At 34.5% G+C, this 21,310-nt stretch overlaps 1 protein-coding gene across 1 annotated transcript in view; it reads right to left on the minus strand.

The window, feature by feature from the left end:
• The window catches only part of GFRAL (GDNF family receptor alpha like), a 59,825-nt gene that overhangs the window by 32,456 nt on the left and 6,059 nt on the right, over positions 1-21,310 (minus strand). The window contains 4 exon segments of the mRNA XM_007186949.3: positions 2,441-2,691; positions 7,678-8,008; positions 8,913-8,969; positions 20,898-21,056. Coding sequence (XP_007187011.1) covers positions 2,441-2,691; positions 7,678-8,008; positions 8,913-8,969; positions 20,898-21,056 — 798 coding nt within the window.

Genomic DNA, 21,310 nt, shown 5'->3' on the forward strand with positions numbered 1-21,310 from the left:
CCCACATGCCGCGGAGCAACTAGACCCGTGAGCCACAATTACTGAGCCTGCGCGTCTGGAGCCTGTGCTCCTCAATAAGAGAGGCCACGATAATGAGAGGCCCGCGCAGCGCGATGAAGAATGGCCCCCACTTGCCACAACTAGAGAAAGCCCTCGCACAGAAACGAAGACCCAACACAGCCATAAATAAATAAACAAACAAATAAATAAACAAACCCAAAAAAAAAAAAAAAATCTCCACGTGCCACTTCCCAAGTATATGGGGCAGGGGATGAGGGTTTGTTAGAACTAGCCAGGCTAAGTATTTAATTTGTGTTTTTGTCTGAAACTTTTCCTATTAATTCAAGTACTCAGAACCCTGACAGAAGGCCTTTAAGGTTCCTTTAATTCTATAAACATATCACTTAAAATTCCTACTTTTTGTAAGTAATGTTTGAGGAGAAAACCTCATCATGTTTAGTCTTCCGAAGTGAGTGAAGAAAAGTGAAATCATTTTGAATTTTTATTTTTCTAAAACATTATAGAGTATGTCAATGTTTATGGATTTTTGTGTCCATTTCTACTGTTTCTTCATGAATATATATGTATTTTTGCTCTATACAGGTAGCCAAATACAATGAAAGCAAAACATAAGATTTATTAAAAACACATGGGAGAAAACCCGGTTTGGAAGTAGAATTAGGTTGCTTGCACTGGCATTCTCAGGGAATTTATGCCCAAGGAATTGGTTACCACTAACTTGTAGAAACTACATTTTTTTTTCTGGACACCATTTAATATGGAAAAACCACTTATAAATAATCATGATAGTGTAATTGTATATATTGTTGTTGGTTTAAGTTACTTTATTTGGTATTTCCTTTTGTAATATTATGAGCCATTCATTATAAGTACCTTTATTTCCAACAGAATTAGCCACCTAGTATTAATCAGAGAGGAAGATTATTTAGAAAATATGACTCAACATATATCATGCAATTTTCCTCTTTGTATCATGATTTCAGTTGAAATATGTCTGTAGTGCTAATTATAGATATTCCACAGAGAGCTCTGTTGGAATCAAACCATACACTCTGAGTCGTATGTTTATTACCTAATACATAACAAATCACAATTTTGATCATATTGGCTAATGTGTTATCGCTTTAGTATCTTTAAAGAAAAATAGAACAAAATTTAAAAAATGTGTATATCTGTTTATAGTTAGATAGATTTATATAAAGATATATACAGATCTGTATCTGTCAAAATTTGTATAAATATAAAGATTTTTTGCAATGAAATGGTAAATGTCTATTATTCCCTCCTGGAAATGGTGCTTGTGGTTTGGTGGTTACACCTAGGGGCTTAGGAGCCGGGGATGTTTTGGGACTCACATAGTTGCATGGATTAACCTTGAAGGTAGATGATGGAGGGGTCTTGAATTAGTGTGTGATCACATCGTTAGGCTTTTTCCTAGAAGACTTATAGCCAAATCCCTCTCAACCACTTGTTCCCTTTGAGACTGTAGACAAATTATTTAAATTCCTAAATCTGTTTTCTTATCCCTAAAATACTGTACATAATAACTTTAGAAAATGTGTTTTCCATTCCCTCATGCAGGTAGATCAGCAGACATATTAAAGACCAAGGGGAGATAACTAAATCCAAGGGTAAATATGTTTTACTTAGGTTGGGACAGCTGTATAGTAGATTGTTAACTACCCCCTGATGAATCCAGCTTTGGATATACACATCCTTCTCACCGTGACTGTGAGCTTGACCATGTGACTTGCTTTGTCCAGTGGGGCACTAGCAAATATAGCAGAAGCAGATGCTTGACAAGTACTTGTTCACTGGGGATTAGCTGCTAGGGATGCTGCCATCACCATGAAAGATCCAGGGTCTACTGCTGCAGAGGTCATGTGGAAGAGAACCACACCATCCCAGACAATAGTCCTTGCTAAACAACACCTGAACAGACTGGCCTCGGTCTCACCACCAGATGATTGTACCTTCATGAGAGACCCCAAACAAGACCATCAGAAGAACCACCCAACTGAGCTAAGGCCAGTGAGAAGAATTGTGAACAAATAAATAATTCTTTCAAGCCACCAAGATTTGGGTTGGTTTGTTACTTGCAATAGATATCTGTTACATTCAGTTATCTGGCAGGATAAACCTTTTAGGCTGTTGATTTTGAAATCAATGTGACACCTAGGAGTGATCAATCATATAAATTAACAACATGTATCATTTGCAGATAAAAGAGTAAAATAGCAAATGTGCAAAACATAATCAGAAAATAAATTTTAAAATTAAAAACATAGAGTTGACTTTGTGACCAAATTTTCTGTGCTGGATTACTACTTTGTGCTGTATAGACAAAAACAAGAAATATATTATATGTGTGTGTGTGTATATATATATATGTATATATATATATAATTGGGTAACTTACTGAAACATGATTTTCTATGAAGCATATGCTGGAAAATCTTGCACAAGGATTCTTCACTTTGGGTAGTGGTCCTACATGTGCACTGCACTTGAAGGACTGTCCCAAGGGTACCAATGTAAGCTGCTTTGCAGTCATTACTTCCGGAGCAAGTGAGGTCTTGCTTGCTTAAGGTGCTGATGCAGGTCTCATCCTCATGGCACTTTCTTATCACACGCTGCCAGCACTTTGCCTGGAATGTTCTATAGCGCCTCCTAGAAAGAGTCAGGAAATGGAATTAGTCTCTGAATAATATTATTTCACACTAACATGTAGTGTTGCCTCACCTAACAAAAGATTGACATAAAGCAAAATGCCTTCTAGATGCTTCTAAACATAGTTGAAAACTAAGTTTGTACATTCAAACATCCCAACAGAGAGTTTGGAAGAAAACGTAGAGAAAACTTGTGAATTATTTTCCTTTTGTGATGAAAGACAGAGGTTAAGTTTAGGATTACCTGGATGACTCTTCCTTCATTACTAATTTTATTTCACTGGGTGATGATTTGCAGTAAGACTCCTTGAGAGATTTATTAGCAATAATTTCTGAAGCAGAATGTGGTTTTGAGACTAGCATTTGGCCATTGACTCCCACAAAGTGATTTCAGAAAAGTCTCTTGACTTTTCAAGAGAGTTTTCCTACAAGATGGGAGGTACTGTATTCTATCTCAATATTTCTAGACAGACTAATTAGAGTTAACAAAATGCTCTGAGGTTCTCTGGCAGCATGAGCTAATTTAAAGCAAAACATGAGTTTATTTAATGGTCAAGATAATCCATTAGAGCCATATCCATTCATAACTTTTCTGACTACATATATCATTCTTGCTGTATTAGCTTTGAATAAAATCTGGATAGTGTACAATAATTTCATATTTGAAACTTTCACAGTAAGAACATATCTACTTAGTGGAACCAAGAATATTAATCTTCCTATTTATCACGTATAATTATTTTTTTCCCTGTCTTGAATACGTCACCATCAAACACGCATGAAAACCCTCTGAGTACATGTCATTTGTCCTGTGCTTATTTGCTTTCATGTTACTCTGCTTAAATCCATAAATCACATTATTTTCAATAATCTTGTATTTTAAATCATCTTAAAGGAATCAGCTTTTAAATACAATGGTAAAAATTAATTAATATATTAAAATTTATATTTAATAAAATACTACAAATTTTTTGAGCATATAATTCTGAATCCAGAAGAACAAATATGTTCCTTTAATGCAATTAAGGGTTTTATATATAAGATGTCATCTAGGTGTAAGCATTGGCAGTACTGGTTGTCATCTATGAGGTTGACAGGTGCCATTTAGTCTTTCTTAAATGTATGTTTTACAAAGTTTAAGTTGCATGATTTGTCTCCTCATAAAAGTTATTTCATACAAAAAAGTAGTTGTGAAATTTTGCAAAAATGATGAACTGAAGGATATTTAATTAAAAATTAAAATATTATAAAAATACTTTGGTATACTTACTATCTAAATTATTTGAAAAAATTAAATATGGCAAAATATTTTATATTATAGGAATTTTGTTTTATGTTTGAAATGTTTTGCTGTGTAGTTGTTTCATTATCCTTATTTTCTCGATATACTGCAATTTCTTATTCTGGTTTATTACTTCAACCATTAAGTATTTAAAAGAGTAATTTTTAAAATAGAGTTGATTATTTAGTTTTTAGTTTTGCTATAAGTTTCTGGTTATACTGTAAAATGTAAAAGAATATGGTCTGTGTAGTTTCTACACACAGAATGTATTACATTTGCCTTTGTGACCTAATATATAGTCATACTTTGTGAATATTCCTTAGCACTTAAATATGTCTATTGTGGAGTTTTTTTTTTAAAAAGTAGATAAAATTTCTTGTAAGCAATTACTTTTTTCCACTACTTTCTGGAGTTCATACATATGGAAAAACAATGTATTGTAATTTCCTGTAAATTCCTAAACATTTATAATTGGCAAAATATAATCTCACCTCCCAGTGTGTATCAGTATTGGGCAAATTAATTGAAAAAATAGTTCTTTATATCACCTTCTTTGGCCTTTTCAAATAAACAGAGGAGTTTGAAGACCAATCATGAAAAGAGTAAGCGGGTACAGGGACAGAAGTTGTATTTTAAAATCCAATTGCTCTGCTTTGCCCCATGTATAAGGGCTTCTGCAAGAAAGATCCATGATAAAGGCTTAACATTCTCACTGAAGAAGTTGTTTTTCATTTGGAGATTTTTTTTTCCCATCTGAATTACATTAAGGATAATTTAATATAAATACTGGAAATCTCCCTAAGGCAAAATCTGCTTGAGAAAATGACAGAATTTGTCTTTCATCTTGACAACTAATATTGTATAATATTTCCATCACCTCTATAAAGTGTTCATTCAGAGACTATTTGCACATGGTGAAAAGAAAAAGACACACAATCCTTACTCCCTGAATTAATATATAAAAGACAGGAATTACATAAGAAGAGACATGTATCTGTATATTAAAACATTATAAAAATTAAGAAGTACAGATATTCAAAAGTGGAGGGAAATGAGATGAAGTCTTTTGAGAGCATATCGTGTTCCAGACCCTGCACCAAGCACTTTGGAGAGGTTGTGAAACCCAGGAGTCCTTGTGGAGGAAAATCACCAACTCTGTATCAGTCAGTCTGAGGAGGTGTTGATGCCAAAGTGAGGTTCATGCAAAAGTGTGTGTTTCAGAATCCATCACAGGGCTTCTCAAGGACTGTAGCAGCAGATCCCATCACTCGACACTAAAATATGGTATTTGATAGGGAAACTCAGATATATCATCCTGAGAAAATTGTGTACTAATAACTCCAAGATAATGACGTAGAATATCCGAGGCCCTGGCACTGGAATCAGGTAAAGCTTGGTACCAGCCATGGAGACATCTGGCATTTTTACAGGGATTACTTAAAAATAAAAAGTGTCCTCTGGCTGGGTAAAATGTTATTTGGTTTCACTGTTAGTGAAGATAGATGATAGACAGTAATATTTTACTTGTGATATGAGAAAAATAGTGCAATCAAATGTTTTTTACCACATTTCATTGATTACAGGAGATACAATTATTTTATTACAACTAAAATCACTTGTTGGCAGTTGTTATTGTTTTAATTTAATACTTTTTTTTTTTTTGGTCATTGAGCTTAAGATGCATTCCAAACATGTTAGGGATATTAAAATGTGCAAAAATTTTGCATCTTTGAATCAATGAAATATAATAGTACACTGAATAAGGATTTTTGAGATATAAATGAGTTTGAAAAATTTTAATTTCATTGTAAAAAATATTTTTATTGTTAATTTTATTATTCATTCAAGAGAAATAATTAGTAAAACTTAAAATAACTGATAAACATTTGCAGGAAAAGATCCGCAAATAAAACTTTCTTAAGAACTTTGACATTCTGTATAAGTTGAAGCAAAAAAATATAGTCAATGCTTTAGCACTCTGCTGAGATCTTTACCCTTTATCTTACAGAATGTGTGTTATAGGGAAGAGGTTCTCTTTTTTTGACAAATGTTTACAAGATCTGCAGCTACTTTGCAAGTTGGAATGACTGACAGTAAAGGTGTGAGGATAGTTAAAAGGCGGAAGGAAAGCAGTTCACCAAGAATCAGCTCATTCAGGAAGTGATGTCATTAAATCTCATTTGCCAGTGGTTCAAACAAGGTGACAAATGTGACAATCTTTCCCTGAGCTATCACACCTAGCCACTTCTCCACACTAAATGTTTATTTTGACCTTTAAAGGGATTTGCTATATATGGAGTTTTATTCATTTAAATACAATTAAATAAAATAGTCCCTAATAGAAGGTACTGGGCAAACAAATTAATATGAATTTCTTGGGGTAATTATTCCAAGAAGAAGCAGAAGCTTCATCCCAATTAATGCTGGTTGTTAAATAAAGCTCCTTTAACGTGATAATATCAATGTTACAGGTAGTTTTGATTCATCAAGTTTATTCAGTATCCTCTTTCTTTCCTCCATCTTCTGACTCATGTCCAAAGAGGCTCACTTAACTGTGGTTTTCTTACCACACAAAAGATCAATTCACCTTGAATATATAAGGAAATATGTTAATTAAGACCACAGTGAGGAGAAGAGAAAGCCAAGGTGTTGGTTTCAATTTATGGTTTCCAGGAGGAGTTACCTGCAAAGGTAAAGTCTAGTCTCAACTAGCAGCCAGGTGGAAATTTTAATAAGTGAGCACATCATTCACACCTCTGTTCAAAATCTCCCAGTACCGCTCTTCTTTCTCTGAGTAAATCCATTCTCCTATTCCTCTTCCCCTTGTGCACTCTACCCTCCTTGCCTGAGATCATGCCACACACATTTCTTCCTCAGCACTCAGCACTGGCTCGTCCTTTTGTTTGGTATCTCTTCTTTCCAGTATTTACTGAGACAAGCTCATTTTCTCACTTATTCGACTGGTAAAATGTCTCTACTGGGGTCACCCCATTTGCACTGCAATTATTTCACTCTTTCTGCCCATTCACATTTCCCCTTATTGCACGTGTGTGCGTGTGTGTGTGTGTGCTCCACAGGGCAGGCATTTTTGTATCTTGTACCCTGATACCTAAAATAGTAGTAAGTGCCTGGTAATTATTTTTTGAATAAACAAATACGTGACTAACATCATTGCCTCGAGAATTAAGGGTGAGAGGTTGGGAAGAGGGGAAAGGGTGCATTCCTGACACCATGGCACACATGTGTTGGGGAAATCCAAACTCTAGCTCCTTCCTCCTCTCCAGCCTAAGACACAAAATATTTATTTTGAAGTTTAAAGAGTCACCTCATCAAAATTCTATGACATTTAACAGCCTTATGTAATCACATCCCCAAAAAACAATAATAAAACTGACATACAAGACATGTCTATTAAGCAATTCATGAGTCTCACTTGAATATGAAATTTTAATAATGCTATTTCATGACTACCCAATCCTGACAAACTGAATTTCTTGTATTCCAAAAACATATTCTGCATTTGAATTTCGAAAAGGATACTACACATGTACCATAGATTAAAAACTATGAATTGTCTGGCTTTATTTACATCATGTTGGATGATGGTGGGAGCTCTAGCTAATGTAATGAGATCAAGTGTTGGGACTAGACTGTAACAAATAAGGTTCCAAAATCAGAAAGTAAGGTATGCGTGTTTTTACTCACCTGCATAATTCATCATTTTGGCAGCTGTGAATTATATCGAGGCAAGTTGGGGCTGGAACTCTGTTCACTGCACATGACTTGCTGTGAAGAGCTTCTCTGGACTGCTGACAAGGTACATCAGAGGGAGCACAGTCACAAAAAGCCAACATCTGGGCAGTGTTAAAAGGCATATTTTGATAGAAGAACTGGATGGCTGCTTGGCAGTGTTTCACATCACACAGGTTTCCATTTGCTGAGCAAGCTTTCAGGTAAAGGGCTAACTGTGTGTTACAGAGGACATCAGCCACACACTCCTTCGCCACTTCCAAACAGGACTTGATCCCTCTGACTCCTAAAAGCAATGATATGCCCAGGTCGTGGAAAAGTAAACAAAAAGCTGTACATACAGATTCTGCAAAACACTGTGAGAAGTCCGTGAGCAAAATACAATGATGTACCCATGTGTTATTTTTGGCAAACATTCCTTCTTTTTCCCTTAGAGTTAGTATGAACTTACTGGGACCTGAATAGTGGACTATTTGCATCATCTTTCATCTGCACTGGCTATGTATTGTGATCCAGAAGTGATGGGAAGTGTGTAGGGCCAAAACTGAGCTGCAGAAAATAATTCTTGAGTCCAAGTTTCTCAAATGTAAACAGTAAATCTTCAGAAATTGCATTTCAGCTATATAGCTAATGGTGTGTTCAGTGACTCGAATCAAAACGTTCTTGTTCTGTTGCACTTTTTATTTGGGGGGGGGGGAATCTTGACTAAAGGCTGTAGTTATTCCAACATATAAAAATGTTCACATTCTGGAAAACACAGGTATGTGTGAGTGCCCCGCCCCCAACACATCCACATACACAAAAAGACCTCAGTTTAATTTACATGATCAAAATATCTATGAAATTTAATGACGACCTAGTCTTTGGTTTTAATTGTAAAGTATTCTTCAGCATAACTATGAGTAAACGATGGATGGGCAAAACAGATGTCTTGTCACATGAGTGGAAGAAATGCAATGATTTTGTTGCCTTTTATTGTTTTTTTTTTTAATTTTATTTATTTACTTATTTAAAATTTTACTGGAGTATAGTTGATTTGATTTTGTTGCATTTCGTAGTATTAGAATGATAAAAAAATCCACACAATTTATTTTGTTATGGCATATCTTTAAGAAGCCTAGTAACTACATTTTAAATTATATTGTCCAGTATTTACCATGTAGATCAAAATAACAATTTATAAACATTACCATGATAGGAAAGAGTAGTTAGATTCCACTTGAATTTATTATCCTCTTTCATGTTATCTAGAAGGAAAACAAAGAGACTATTTTATTAGTGAACAATGTTCTAAATTTAATAGGAGAATGTGGACTACCTTTATGAGTGAATAATCAAGCAAAAGTACATATAAGCTCATGTAACCCTTATTTAATCCTTGATACACAAAATTAGTGAGGTACAGATGAAGAAAAATAAACCCCTGAAATATCATTCAAGTCAGTTAAACAGCCCTGCTCTGAGTATCCAGTTACTGGAAGATTTAAACAAATGCTAATGACTAGGCCATGTGCTCAGAAGTAAACAAAGAGTCTGTCTGGAGAGAAAGAACAGAAGGAATATTGTCTGAACCAAAAAAACTCTTCCTAGTAAGGTCTTAATTAGATTGAAAAGCAATTTAAAGACTATTTCCACCTCTATCTTAGCCTCCCAGAGTTTTTAGGAATTGTAAGTACAGAATTGAAGACTCTCATTGATGGAAGTGAACTTGGTGACCATCTAATGCTAAAACATTTCATTCAAGAAGCATTGGTTGAGAGAGCTGAATCCTAACCACTAGATCACCAGAGGGGAGGGAGAGGGATGGAGCGGGAGTTTGTGGTTGGTAGATGCAAACTGTTACATTTAGAATGGATAAAAAACAAGGTCCCACTGTATAGCACAGGGAGCTATATTCAATATCCTGTGACAAACCATATTGGGAAAGAATATTTTAAAAAAAGAATGTATGTATGTGTATAACTGAATCACTTTGCTGTACAGCAGAGGTTGACACAACATTGTAAATCAATTATACTTCAATTAAAATAATGACATTTAAAAATCTCATTTAATTGTTCTTTCTTTCAAAGATAACTTTATAAAAAAAAGAAAATAAAAGAAGCCTTGGTTGAGTCCCTACTATATACCAGGTGCCATATTGAAGACAAATCGGCAGTCCCTATTGTCAAACCTATTAGGAAATAGAGACACACAAACACAATGAAAATAAAATAGAGCACTAATAGACATATGCATAAAGTGATAGAATAGAATTATCAGATTTTTATTTTAAAATAAAAATTCAATTTTTGCCATTGGCTATTAAGATACTGACTTCTGTTATGGCATAAGTGTCTCTTCAAGTTTCAATTTGTCCTGACTTGAGCTGTCTGTCCAAACCCCCTGCCTGCCCATCTGTTGCACATATATGATGGTACAATCATAAGAAAATTCTTTTTACCCCCCGGTGTGTCACAGCCTTTCCAGACTCCTTGTTCCATCTGTTCTCATTATACATGGTTTTTCATTTTTCTACTGGTTAATTCTCAGCTCAAGAATCACTGTCTCTTCTGGAACACAATCTCCTGTGTTTCTGGGATGTTCCTTCTTCTGTGCTTCTATTCCATATTGAATGAAATTCCAATAAGCAAATTTCAGAGAGTTCTACAGCTTTTGTGACATACAAAAGCCTAGGCTAGACCTTCTATGATAGCTCTGCTTTGGGAGTGTTTGGTATGGCTGTGCCACTGATTAAAACATATTCAAGAAACTGAGTTCACTTACTGTTATGAACTAAATTTTGTCTCCTTCCAAAATTTATATGTTGAAGCCCTAACTCCTGGTGTGGCTGTATTGGGAGATGGTGTCTCTGGGGAAGTAATTAAGATTAAATGAGGTCCTAAGAGTGGGGCCCTGATCTGGTAGGATTTGTGTCCTCATAAGAAGAGACATTAGTGAGTTTCTTCACTCTTCCCTCTTCACACACACACACCCCATGGAAATGTCCTGTGAGGACATGGCAAGGAGCCAGGAAATCTACAAGCCAGGAAGACAACTCTCACCAGAAACTCACCCTGCTGGACTTTGATCTGGAACTTCCAGCCTCCAGAATGACGAGAAAATTAATTTTTGTTGTTCAAGCCACCTAACCTCTGGTATTTAACTAGGGCAGCTTAAGCAGGCTAATACACTCACAATATGAGTAATTATTACAAAAACAACAAAACAATTCTTTTACCATGGGGAAACAAATTCTATCATGGACCCATGTTATTTTATATAATATGAGTAATGCATTATAATAAATTCTCTGCACATTAAATCCTAATTCTGTATGGTGCAGACATAGGTATATACACATTTTCCAGAGAATATTTTAAACAGTAGCTTAATTGCTGAAAAGGAGCTAAAGGGCAGTATGTCATGGGAACACAGAGAAACATGCACCCACCAGACCTCCATCTGCGTTGTAAGATCATACACATTAAAAAATGCACACTGTTCCCACTTCTTGATCCATTAATATCAAAATATATGCAGACTCTGATATCTTTTCACCCTGCTACCACTCTGGTCCAAGACACCATGCATTTCTCTGTTGAACTCATTTAGTGACATGGTCTCATTTGCTATCCATCAATGAATGACCCCCAATTTATACCTACAGTACAGATCTCATTTCTATGTGTCATGCAATGAATTTAGATATCAATTTCATACCTAGAACTGTCTACTTGATCTCTTCACTTGGATATCTAACAAATATTTCTCACTTACCATGTCCCAAACTGACTCCTGACCTCTCCTCTGTCCACACCAAAGCCTTTTCTTCCTGTAGTTGTTCCCATGTTAGTCAGTGAAAATAATGGCAACCACATCCTTCTAATTACTCAGGACAAAAACGTTGGCGTCAACGTTGAATCCTTTTTTCCCCTTGCATCCCCATATGATCCATTCACATCAAAACATATCGAGAATCTGACAGCTGTCAACACTGGTCCATCACCCATCATTACAAAAGCTTCCTAACGGGTCTTCCTACCTGGGCCTTATTTCTCTTCAGTCATTTGTCAACACAAAAAACAGAATTATCCTGTTAAAAATGTAGATCAGACCATGACACTTCCTTGGCTCAAATCCTTCAGTGGTTTCCTGTAACACTCAGAATAAGAGCCAAAGGTTTTGAAATGACCTACAAAGCCTTTCATGATCCTGCCCCTGTTTTATTTCTGGCCTCATCTCCTGCATCTCTCCCCCTCCTCTCTCGACTCTACCTCTAGTGTCTTCTTTGCTCTTCCTCAACCTTCCAGACTATCCCCAGCTCACCTTGAGCTTGTGTTTCTGCTGCCTGAAGTGTTCTTTCCCTAAATACCCACATGATTCATTCCCTTGCCTCTTTCCATCTTTACTCAAACATTAATTTCTTCAGATCAACTTTCTGGCCATCCTATTAAAATTACAAACCACCAACTCAGACTTCTTTTTTCCCTACCTGTATTATTTTTCTCCTTAGCACTCATACTGTTTATTTTTTTAATTTTATTTTTTAAAATTTTATTGGCATATAGTTGATTTAAAATGTTGTGTTAGTTTCTGCTCTACAGCAAAGTGATTCATTTATACATATACATATACTCATTCTTTTCCAGTTTCTTTTCCCATATAGGCCATTACAGAATATTGAGTAGAATTCCAGGTGCTATACAGTAGGTCTTTGTTGGTTATCTATTTTATATATAGTAATGTGTGTATGTTAATCCCAAGCTCCTAATTTATTGCTCCCCCCCTCCATGTTTCCCCTTTGGTAGCACTCATACTGTTTAAAATATACATCTTCAAATCTTTTATCCTATTAATTTCCTCTTACTGGATGCTACAGCTCACTAATAAGACCCCCCTTTTGGTGATCCCAGTATTCATTTCCCCAGTTGCTGGTCCTTTTCCAGCATTGCCTCATCCAAAGAAAGTTGCCACATCCAAGGGGGCAGACTTTTCTAGGGGACAGCTCCTAACTAAGGGCTAGTCCATGAGAGGGGCTCAAAGGAGCAGCTCCTGTGTCTCAATAGGCAAGATCTCTAAAAGGCCATTACAGAGCCAAACATCTTGTGGAATCAGCTGTTTGTTGTGATCATTGTCTTGCCTTTCAATTTCTCCCTCCACCTAATCCTGTTTTTCTCACTTCTAGATTTTGTTCCTGAGCCCTCAGCCAAGTACTACTCTGTATGCAAACCTCTGTCTCAGAGTCTGTTTCCAGGGAAACTCACCAAGACACTCCTCAACTGAGAATATAAAGCCCTAGAGAGCAATGGTTTTTGTGATTTTTGTTCATTTTGTTTACTGCTTTTTCCCCAGATCTTAGCACATGGCCTAGGACATGGTAGGCACTCAAAGAAATATCTATTAAGTAAATAAATCATCATCCCTTACTACATTATCTATTTCTTTAATTTTTTAAATCCCCTAAAAAATAAGAAGCTTCTTAAATGAAGGACAGTTTTGTTGTTGTTGTTTTGATCTTGCTGCACCAGACTTAGGACTTAGCACATTGTCAATGTCTCATAAGTATTTGTTCAATGAATGAATAAATTAATGAATAAAATTCACATTATTCTAAAACCTTTTAGCATTTATGTCTTTCTTCATAATCATAGTATTTAGACATAGACATAGTCATAGTATTATGTATTTTAATTTTCATTGTCTAAGAGAAACACAGGCAGAAATGGCAGAGCAAAGTCTTTAGTCAACACATATTTGTGATTATACTTAAGGTTCCCAAATTCCTCCCTTGAATGCTGACCTGAAACAATGTCTAGGTTGAATTCATCTTCATTGTCTTCACTGAAGGCTGGAACTGGATTCATCTGAGCATCCTGTATACAAATGTCCTCAAACAAGCTTTTCCAAATTTCAATGCATTTTGCTTCTGAAGGATCATTGCATTGACAATTCCACAAGATTGTTTCTTTCAGACTTTCTCTTAACGCTGCACACAGGTAGCTTCCATCAAGGGTTTTGCATTGCTCTGATTCCCTCCCACAGGTTTTCTTAAAATTTTCATACAAAAGAGCACAATGTTCAGATTCCTGGCAGATACGTGCTGCCATGACGCAGTAGCTCTTTTTTTCAATCATTAATGACGTATCTTTCTGATGGAGCCATTGTGTGATGTTGGATTGTGCAGCCAAATATGAGGACAGTGCTGATTCTTCTACAAATAAAAAATGACTAAAAATTAAATATTATGACCTTAAAAGGTTTCTAAATGTTTTCTAAAAAGTGTATAGACATATATTTTATAAATATACCAATATCTATTGTCTTTCAAAAGCCATTGAAAAAAAATATTGCAAGAGAGCTATTACAAATGATCTTGGATTTTTTTAAAAAATTGAAATAAAAATATAGATTATTTATAGTTTATGTAACTAAACATAATGGTAATGCTCAATTTCATTTAATATTTTATCTTCATTTATTTCATCTTTTCATTACATTTTGATGATGATTGGTAGAAATCATGTGTAACTTAACATACTTATAGTCCATCATTTCTCTTCTATAAAATTTTGTGAATTTCCATTTCATCCTAGAAATGTACCTATACTAAAGTGTTTCTCCACAGTTTTTCATTATTTCCCCTTTAAGAAGCATTCTTAGACAGTTTTTTCCTAATTCCCTTACCCCCTAGTGAAATTTTAATTCCACAGATATATCGTGCATCTGTTTAGGGACTGTATGTATATCTATGCTTTATATATAAGTGAGAGGGTTTTTGCTCACTCCTAAGAACCAATTTTCACCCCTTGGGGGTTATATCCTCATAGAGAATGCATGTTCTGCTAGAGAGTTCCAATAAGCACATAATTATATAAACTTTATAGAAAAACGATAAGAAAAACAACCTCAAAATAAGAATCCTTACTTGCTTAACCTAAGCTTTCAGAAGTATACCGTCTAATTCTAAAATGTCTCATCTTCCTCTGAGGTCCTTCATGTGGATCTCCACAATGAAAACTTCCTTGACCCTACCGTTCTTCCAAAGTAACTTTTTCCCCTGGGGTATTCATCTCTTAAAAAAAAAAAAAAAAGGTTGTTCTCTTTTGTTTATTAAATGAGCTTTCTTATATCTTAGTTTTTACAAATGCCTCATGCAAGATAAAAATAATACAATCTATTTCATGATATGAAAATGTTTACTTAAAAACTGCCAGGGCATTCTTAGAAGCACTGTTCAGAGTACAGCTTCTGTACTGCATGGGTTTGGAGACACACACTGTGATAAAGTTTTGTACATTTATCAAACAACAGCTCACATGGATTGCTATAATTATTTACATCAGGCTTCTCTACTGGAACAGAGAACATCTCTCCTACCCCTTTTGGCCAGCATATGCAGGCTGCTGTGGATGGGATGTATGTGAATTAATGCCATCCTCATATAATTAGTTCTATTATATTGGTAATTATATATTTTGAAATAATCTGTAAATCTGTCTAAACGTCAATCTCTTTTATAGTACACATGTATGTATATTTATATATATATATATTTATATTTAATAATCAAGGCTAAATGAAATAATCTGGCTAAATGCCAATTTTACTCTGCTATGTTTTTAGCTAACCAAGAGCAGGGACTGTCTTAACCCATCTTTATTTCCATCCTCCAGCATTTATATGATATCTACACATATTAACTGAATAATAAATATCTTATGAATAAATATATAATTTAGATGCTCAAAATGTGTTTAAAATTAAAAATAAATGATATATTTATTGATCAGTTACTAGGTGTCAGGCACTATGTTGAAAGTTTATCATATTAAGAAAAAAAAAAGGAAGAAATGTCAAAGCTGATTTGCTCAAGAAGTTTATAATCTATAATAGAGAATAGAAAAGTGCACGTCTGTTATATGTTGAGAAATGTTTTGGGAATACAAGGGGGAGAGAGAGAGAGAGAGAGAGGCATCATATCTTGTTGGAGTGATGACCAAAGAGCTGGTGGAGGATGCTGCAGTTGAAATAGGATGAAATAATAAGATTTCAATTATCATTTCCTTTTCCACTCTGAGCTAAATTATAAGCAAGCAGCTGATGCTCTGGGTAAACACCATGATCAGGCCAGGCCCATCATGAAGTGCATTTGTGAGATCATTCAGGTCTTCTGTACAAGGTTTCTATATTCTTGGCTTATCAACATTACCACAGAATAGCATTTAACAAGTATGTATTATGGAAAAAAAATGGTTTAAATGTGAACTGATTTCAGTTTAACTGCTCTAGATTTGCATGTACCTGTGGCTGGTAACTATATTTTGCCAGCATCTTGGTCTGATAGAAATGGTCATTGAGATATAAATGAACTAGCCCTACTATCTTGAAACAAAACTCAATAAATATTTTTAGTATTTCTATATGCTTTCTTTTCAGCCTACTTCAACCTAAAACTAGTAAAGACCTACTCATTAGCTAACTAATGACATTTTAGTCTATCTCTTATTTGACTTCTCTGCATTTATAATTGTCGATTATTTCCTCTGTGTCTTTCTCTCTTTCACTGGCTTCAAAATTCTTCCTGTAGTGTTTGTTTTTCCTGTCTTTAAAAACTTCCTGGTGGTTTCATCAACTAGATTGCAAATGTTGTTATCAAAATACTTGTATTCTCACGTCATATCTTTTCCTGGCCAGTCTTATCCTCCTGCATGCTTGTATCTGTTTCTTACAAACCATTGACTCCCAAATCTATATGTCTATTTTAGGATACTCTTCTCAGTGCGAGACCCATGTTTCCAAACGCCAGCCAGATGAGGTCCACTCCATCATTGCTTTTTTTAAACTATATATTCATCATGTGAAATGTAAAGCAAAATACTAACATTTCTAATATGAATGTGCCATAGTGTGCCCTCCCAATGCAAACTCTCCAAATATAACTTACCACTTCTGCCCCCAGTCCTGTCTCCATGTACAGCAATACCCTTGTCTCAAGCCAGCAGCTTCTATCACACGTTTAACAACATTCCATACTCCTCATATCCAATGGAAACCAATTCCTATTGATTGTAATTTATAAGTATTTCTTAAATATATCTTATCCTTACAGTCCTCAGCACCAGTGTGGTAGTTTAGGCATGAGTCACCTCTCTCCCCAACTCTTCTGATGGCTTTTTAACTAATATCCTTGGCCTGCATCCTTCCCTGCCTCCATTCCATCCTTTACACCACTGCCAACAAATGATATCCTTCAAAATACTGATTCTGTAGTCTTCTGTTTAAAATGCATTAGTAGTTCCTCAAAACAACTGTTTGAAGTCTAATCTCCTTAGAAAGATATGTAAGTTTAATAAGTTCCTCCTTCTTATTAACATCTGGATTATTTCCAGTATCTCCTAAGACTCCTCTGTTCTATAATCCAGCTTTACCAAGAATGTGTTGCTCCCCAATGTCTTCTGCTTCATTCTACTTCCTCTGTCTAGAACATCCATTTTATTTCATCTCCCTATTGAGCCCAGTTCACCCTAAAAAGCCCAAGTCTGTTATTTCTTCTATGAAGGCTTCTAAGTCTCCATTATTTCTTCCTGTATAACTTCAAGTGTGTAATTGTGTGTGTATAATCTCACGTGTATCACCTCACGTGTATCACATTATATAGGTGATATTTGGCAGTTATCATTTTCATTAAGAATTGAGACCATACACAATATGTTCTCTAATGCTATTGGAATTAGATGAATAACAAAGATATCTAAGAAATCCTCAAATATTTGGAAATTAAACAATGGTATTATGAATAAACCTTGAATCAAAAGGAAAGTCAGAAGGGAAATAAGAAAATATTTTGAAATAAATAAAAATGAAAACACAAGATATTAAAATTAGTAGATGTGACTAAAACAGCACTTGGAAGGAAATTCATGTAATGAGATGCTTACATCGCTGATAAGATTTCATCTTAAGAAACTAAAAAGTGAGGATCAATTTCAAGTCAAATCAAACACAAAAGAAATAATGTCGAGCAAAATTGAGAAAGACGGAGAGAAAAAAGACAGAGACAGAGCGAGAAATACAGAGAAACAGACACAGAAAGAGAGAGAAAGAAGGACACAAATATTCAGTACTTGAACAAAAATGAGGACATCACCTGAACTTCTTCAGACTTTTAAATGACAACTTGGGAATATTAGGAACAACTTAGCAGAGTGATAGAAACTAAAAGAAAGGGTAAAATAGAAACTCTAAAAATAAAAATTCAACATAAATCCAACAAATGTCTTTCAAATTCATTGAAAGACAAACTACAAAAGAAGAAATAGAACAGTCTTGTAACAATTAAACACACTGAACATTTAAAAACCTTCCAGTGAAGAATAGCACAGATATCTTCATTGGTAAATTGAATTAAACACTTAAGGAAAAAAATAATACCATTTTTTTGTATATTATTCTAGAATTTAGAGGAGAAGGAAATACTTCCTAACTCATTTTGAAGACAGCATTACCCAGACAACAAAATCAGACAAATACTTTCTAAGAAAAGAGAATAACATGCCGTATGCATCATGAACATAGATTTAAGACCCTCAACAAAATATTAGCAAACTGAATCCAACAATATATAAAAAGAATAATACAATAATACATCATGACTGAGCAGGATGTAGCCTCAGAATGAAGGGCTGTATCCAACATTCAAAAATCAACAATAAAATTTACCAAATTCCACTAAAGAAGTAAACATATGATCATTTCAATAGAGGCAGAAAAAGCATTTGCAAAATTTAACATCTACTTATCCATTCATGATAAAAATTCTCTAAGCCAACTAGAAATAGAAAGGAATTTCCTCAGCCTGATAAAGGGAACCTGCAAAGAACCTACTGCAAAAACCATTCTTTATTGTGCAAAGCCGAATGCATCCCTCCTAAGATAGGTAAAAAGGCAAAAATGGCCACACCAAACAATCCTATTTAATATTATACTGGAAGTTCTACTCAGAACAATAGAGCAAGAATAAGAAATAATGGCTTACAGATTGGAAAGGGAAGAATAAAACTCTCTTTATTCTCTATTCGTAGAAAACAAGGCTATCTATGTAGAAAATCCTATAGATTCTACAAAAAACAAAAAAACAAAACAAACAAAACCCCCTAGAACTATAAAGTGTCCATATAAAGTACCAATTGTAAAATGTCCATATAAAATGTCAATTGTATTTCTGTATACTAGCTATGATCAATTGAAAATTAAAATGTAAAATAAAGTGCCCTTTACAGCAGCATCAAAAAAGTGAAGCATATCTATAAATCTTAACAAAATGTAAGAACTGTTATATTCAGAAGTACAAAATATTGATAAAAAATCAAAGAAGTCCTAAATACATGGAGAGATATACCATGCTCATGGATTTGAAAACTCGCATAGTAAATATGTCAATGCTACCCAAATTGATCTATAGTTTTGAGGTAAGCCAAATCAAAATGCCAGCAGGATTTTTCTGTAGACATTGACAAGCTGATTCTAAAATTTATATGGGATAGCAAAGAAGGAGAATAGCTGAATCAATTATTTAAAAGGAAAAAATTAAAGGAATTACACTACTTTATTTCAAGATATCCCATGAAATTACAATAAATAAGACTGTGGAATATTAGCAAAAGTATTGAAATATGGGTAATTGGTACAGAAAAGAAAATCTGGAAGTAGAGCCAGCAATATACAGCCTAGTGATCTTTTGAGAAAAGTGAAATTGAAAATATCTTCAGCAAATGTGGTGGGACAATTAGATATCCATATGGCAAAAGAACATATCTGACCCATAGCTTGCACCATATAAAAAATTAACTCAAAATGCATCATAGACCTAAATATAGAACCTAAACTACATAATTTTGGAGAGAGTCTTTACCAAATAATATATAGAGGTGGCACATAAGCACATGAAAATATGATCAACATTATTATTATTTAAGTGCAAATTAAAACTACAGCGTGATACCATTAAATAGGTTTTGGAATGGCAAAAAAAAAAATGAGTGCTTCTGAGAATGTGGAGCAATTGGAACTTTCATACATTTATGGTTACTTCAAATTTGAAATATAGTATTAAAGCTTCTTATAAAGTTAAACATACACTTTACTATATGACCCAATACTTTTTTACCAAAGAGAAATAACTTATATTCATACAAATCTTATATGTGACTATTTATAGCAGCTTTATAATCTCTAAAAATCTGGAAACAATGCAAACGACTTTCAGGGGTGAATGGATAACCAATTTATGGAATAACCATACAATGGAATACTACTCATCAAAAAAGAGAACAATTTTTTTGATGAATCGCAAATATATTATTTTAAATAAAAGAACACTGGCTCAAAAGGCTACATGTTATATAATTCCATTCATATAAAATTCTGGTAAAGGCAAAATTATGGAACAGAAAACTGTTCAGTAATGATTGGATGGGTTGGGCAATGAAACCATTCAAGATAGATGAGAGGTAAACCCTTCTCTTATAAAGTGGGGGAAGGAGGATTCTGAAAGAAGAGGTGAGAACTCTATGAAAACAGGTGCATTCCCAAGCTGATCACTTTTCGGAGAAGGTATATAGGGACATTGAGGATATGGAAATTGATTACGTTAAGACTATTGGATCCCACGTATCTCTTGGAAAATCTTTCTGTAAGCTCAGGACACATGTCGACAAGCTTGATTACCACTACTTCACCATCAGGCTGGCACTTTGAGTAGACAATAAATAAATGCATATTAAATAATCAAGGTCTCCTATCCAAAGGCAAGCATAATTCTGGGTAAGTGGTTATACTTTGGTCTTCCTCAGGAGACCTTGTATTCTTTACCAACAAAAATGATACCTTATTTATCTTCTATCATTTAAGTCTTGTGCAAAGCCATAGTGAGCCTCACAAATATATGTATTGAACGAGTGAATGTATAATACTAATGAATTATAATAGGATGAAGCTTGAAATTGTGGTTAGCAATTACAGAAATATGTCATGCACTTACTGAGATCTACAGCTCACAGAACCTTAAATTACATGAAGAATTAATCAAGTCACCAGAAAAAACAAGAGTTCATCAAATTACATAGATGTGGTTCATTTTGACATTGTACTTTTCCTTTCAATGACAGTAAATGTTTCATATAACAATGTATTACCTGATTTGTTGATGCATTTTTTTCCAAGCAATTTCTTAATGGTACAGTAGAGGTCATCAGAGCAGAGACAATTTTTAAATTGGAAATTGCTTTCTGCTAAAGACCGGATACTTAAATTACAGCTGGATGAATCCTTCATCTGGCAGGGGTTGCCTGGATTTCACAGTCAAACATATAACACTCTAGATATTAATCTGAATATAATTTTTGAGGCCTCCTACTCAAGATACATTAAAGCTTTAAGGAGCCTCCCCCTACCCAAAGCTTTTAACGCATTAATTTTAGTAATTCATCATTAGAGTGAAATTATCTGGGGTTGCTACAGCATGTCCATATAATTGACTTTTCAAGCAAAAACTATTTCTACTGTTTTCTCCCCCAATATTTACTTTCTAAAATAGAATAAAACTTTC

The sequence above is a fragment of the Balaenoptera acutorostrata genome, chromosome 10 (assembly GCF_949987535.1).
Source record: "Balaenoptera acutorostrata chromosome 10, mBalAcu1.1, whole genome shotgun sequence".
In the NCBI taxonomy this organism is placed as follows: domain Eukaryota; kingdom Metazoa; phylum Chordata; class Mammalia; order Artiodactyla; family Balaenopteridae; genus Balaenoptera; species Balaenoptera acutorostrata.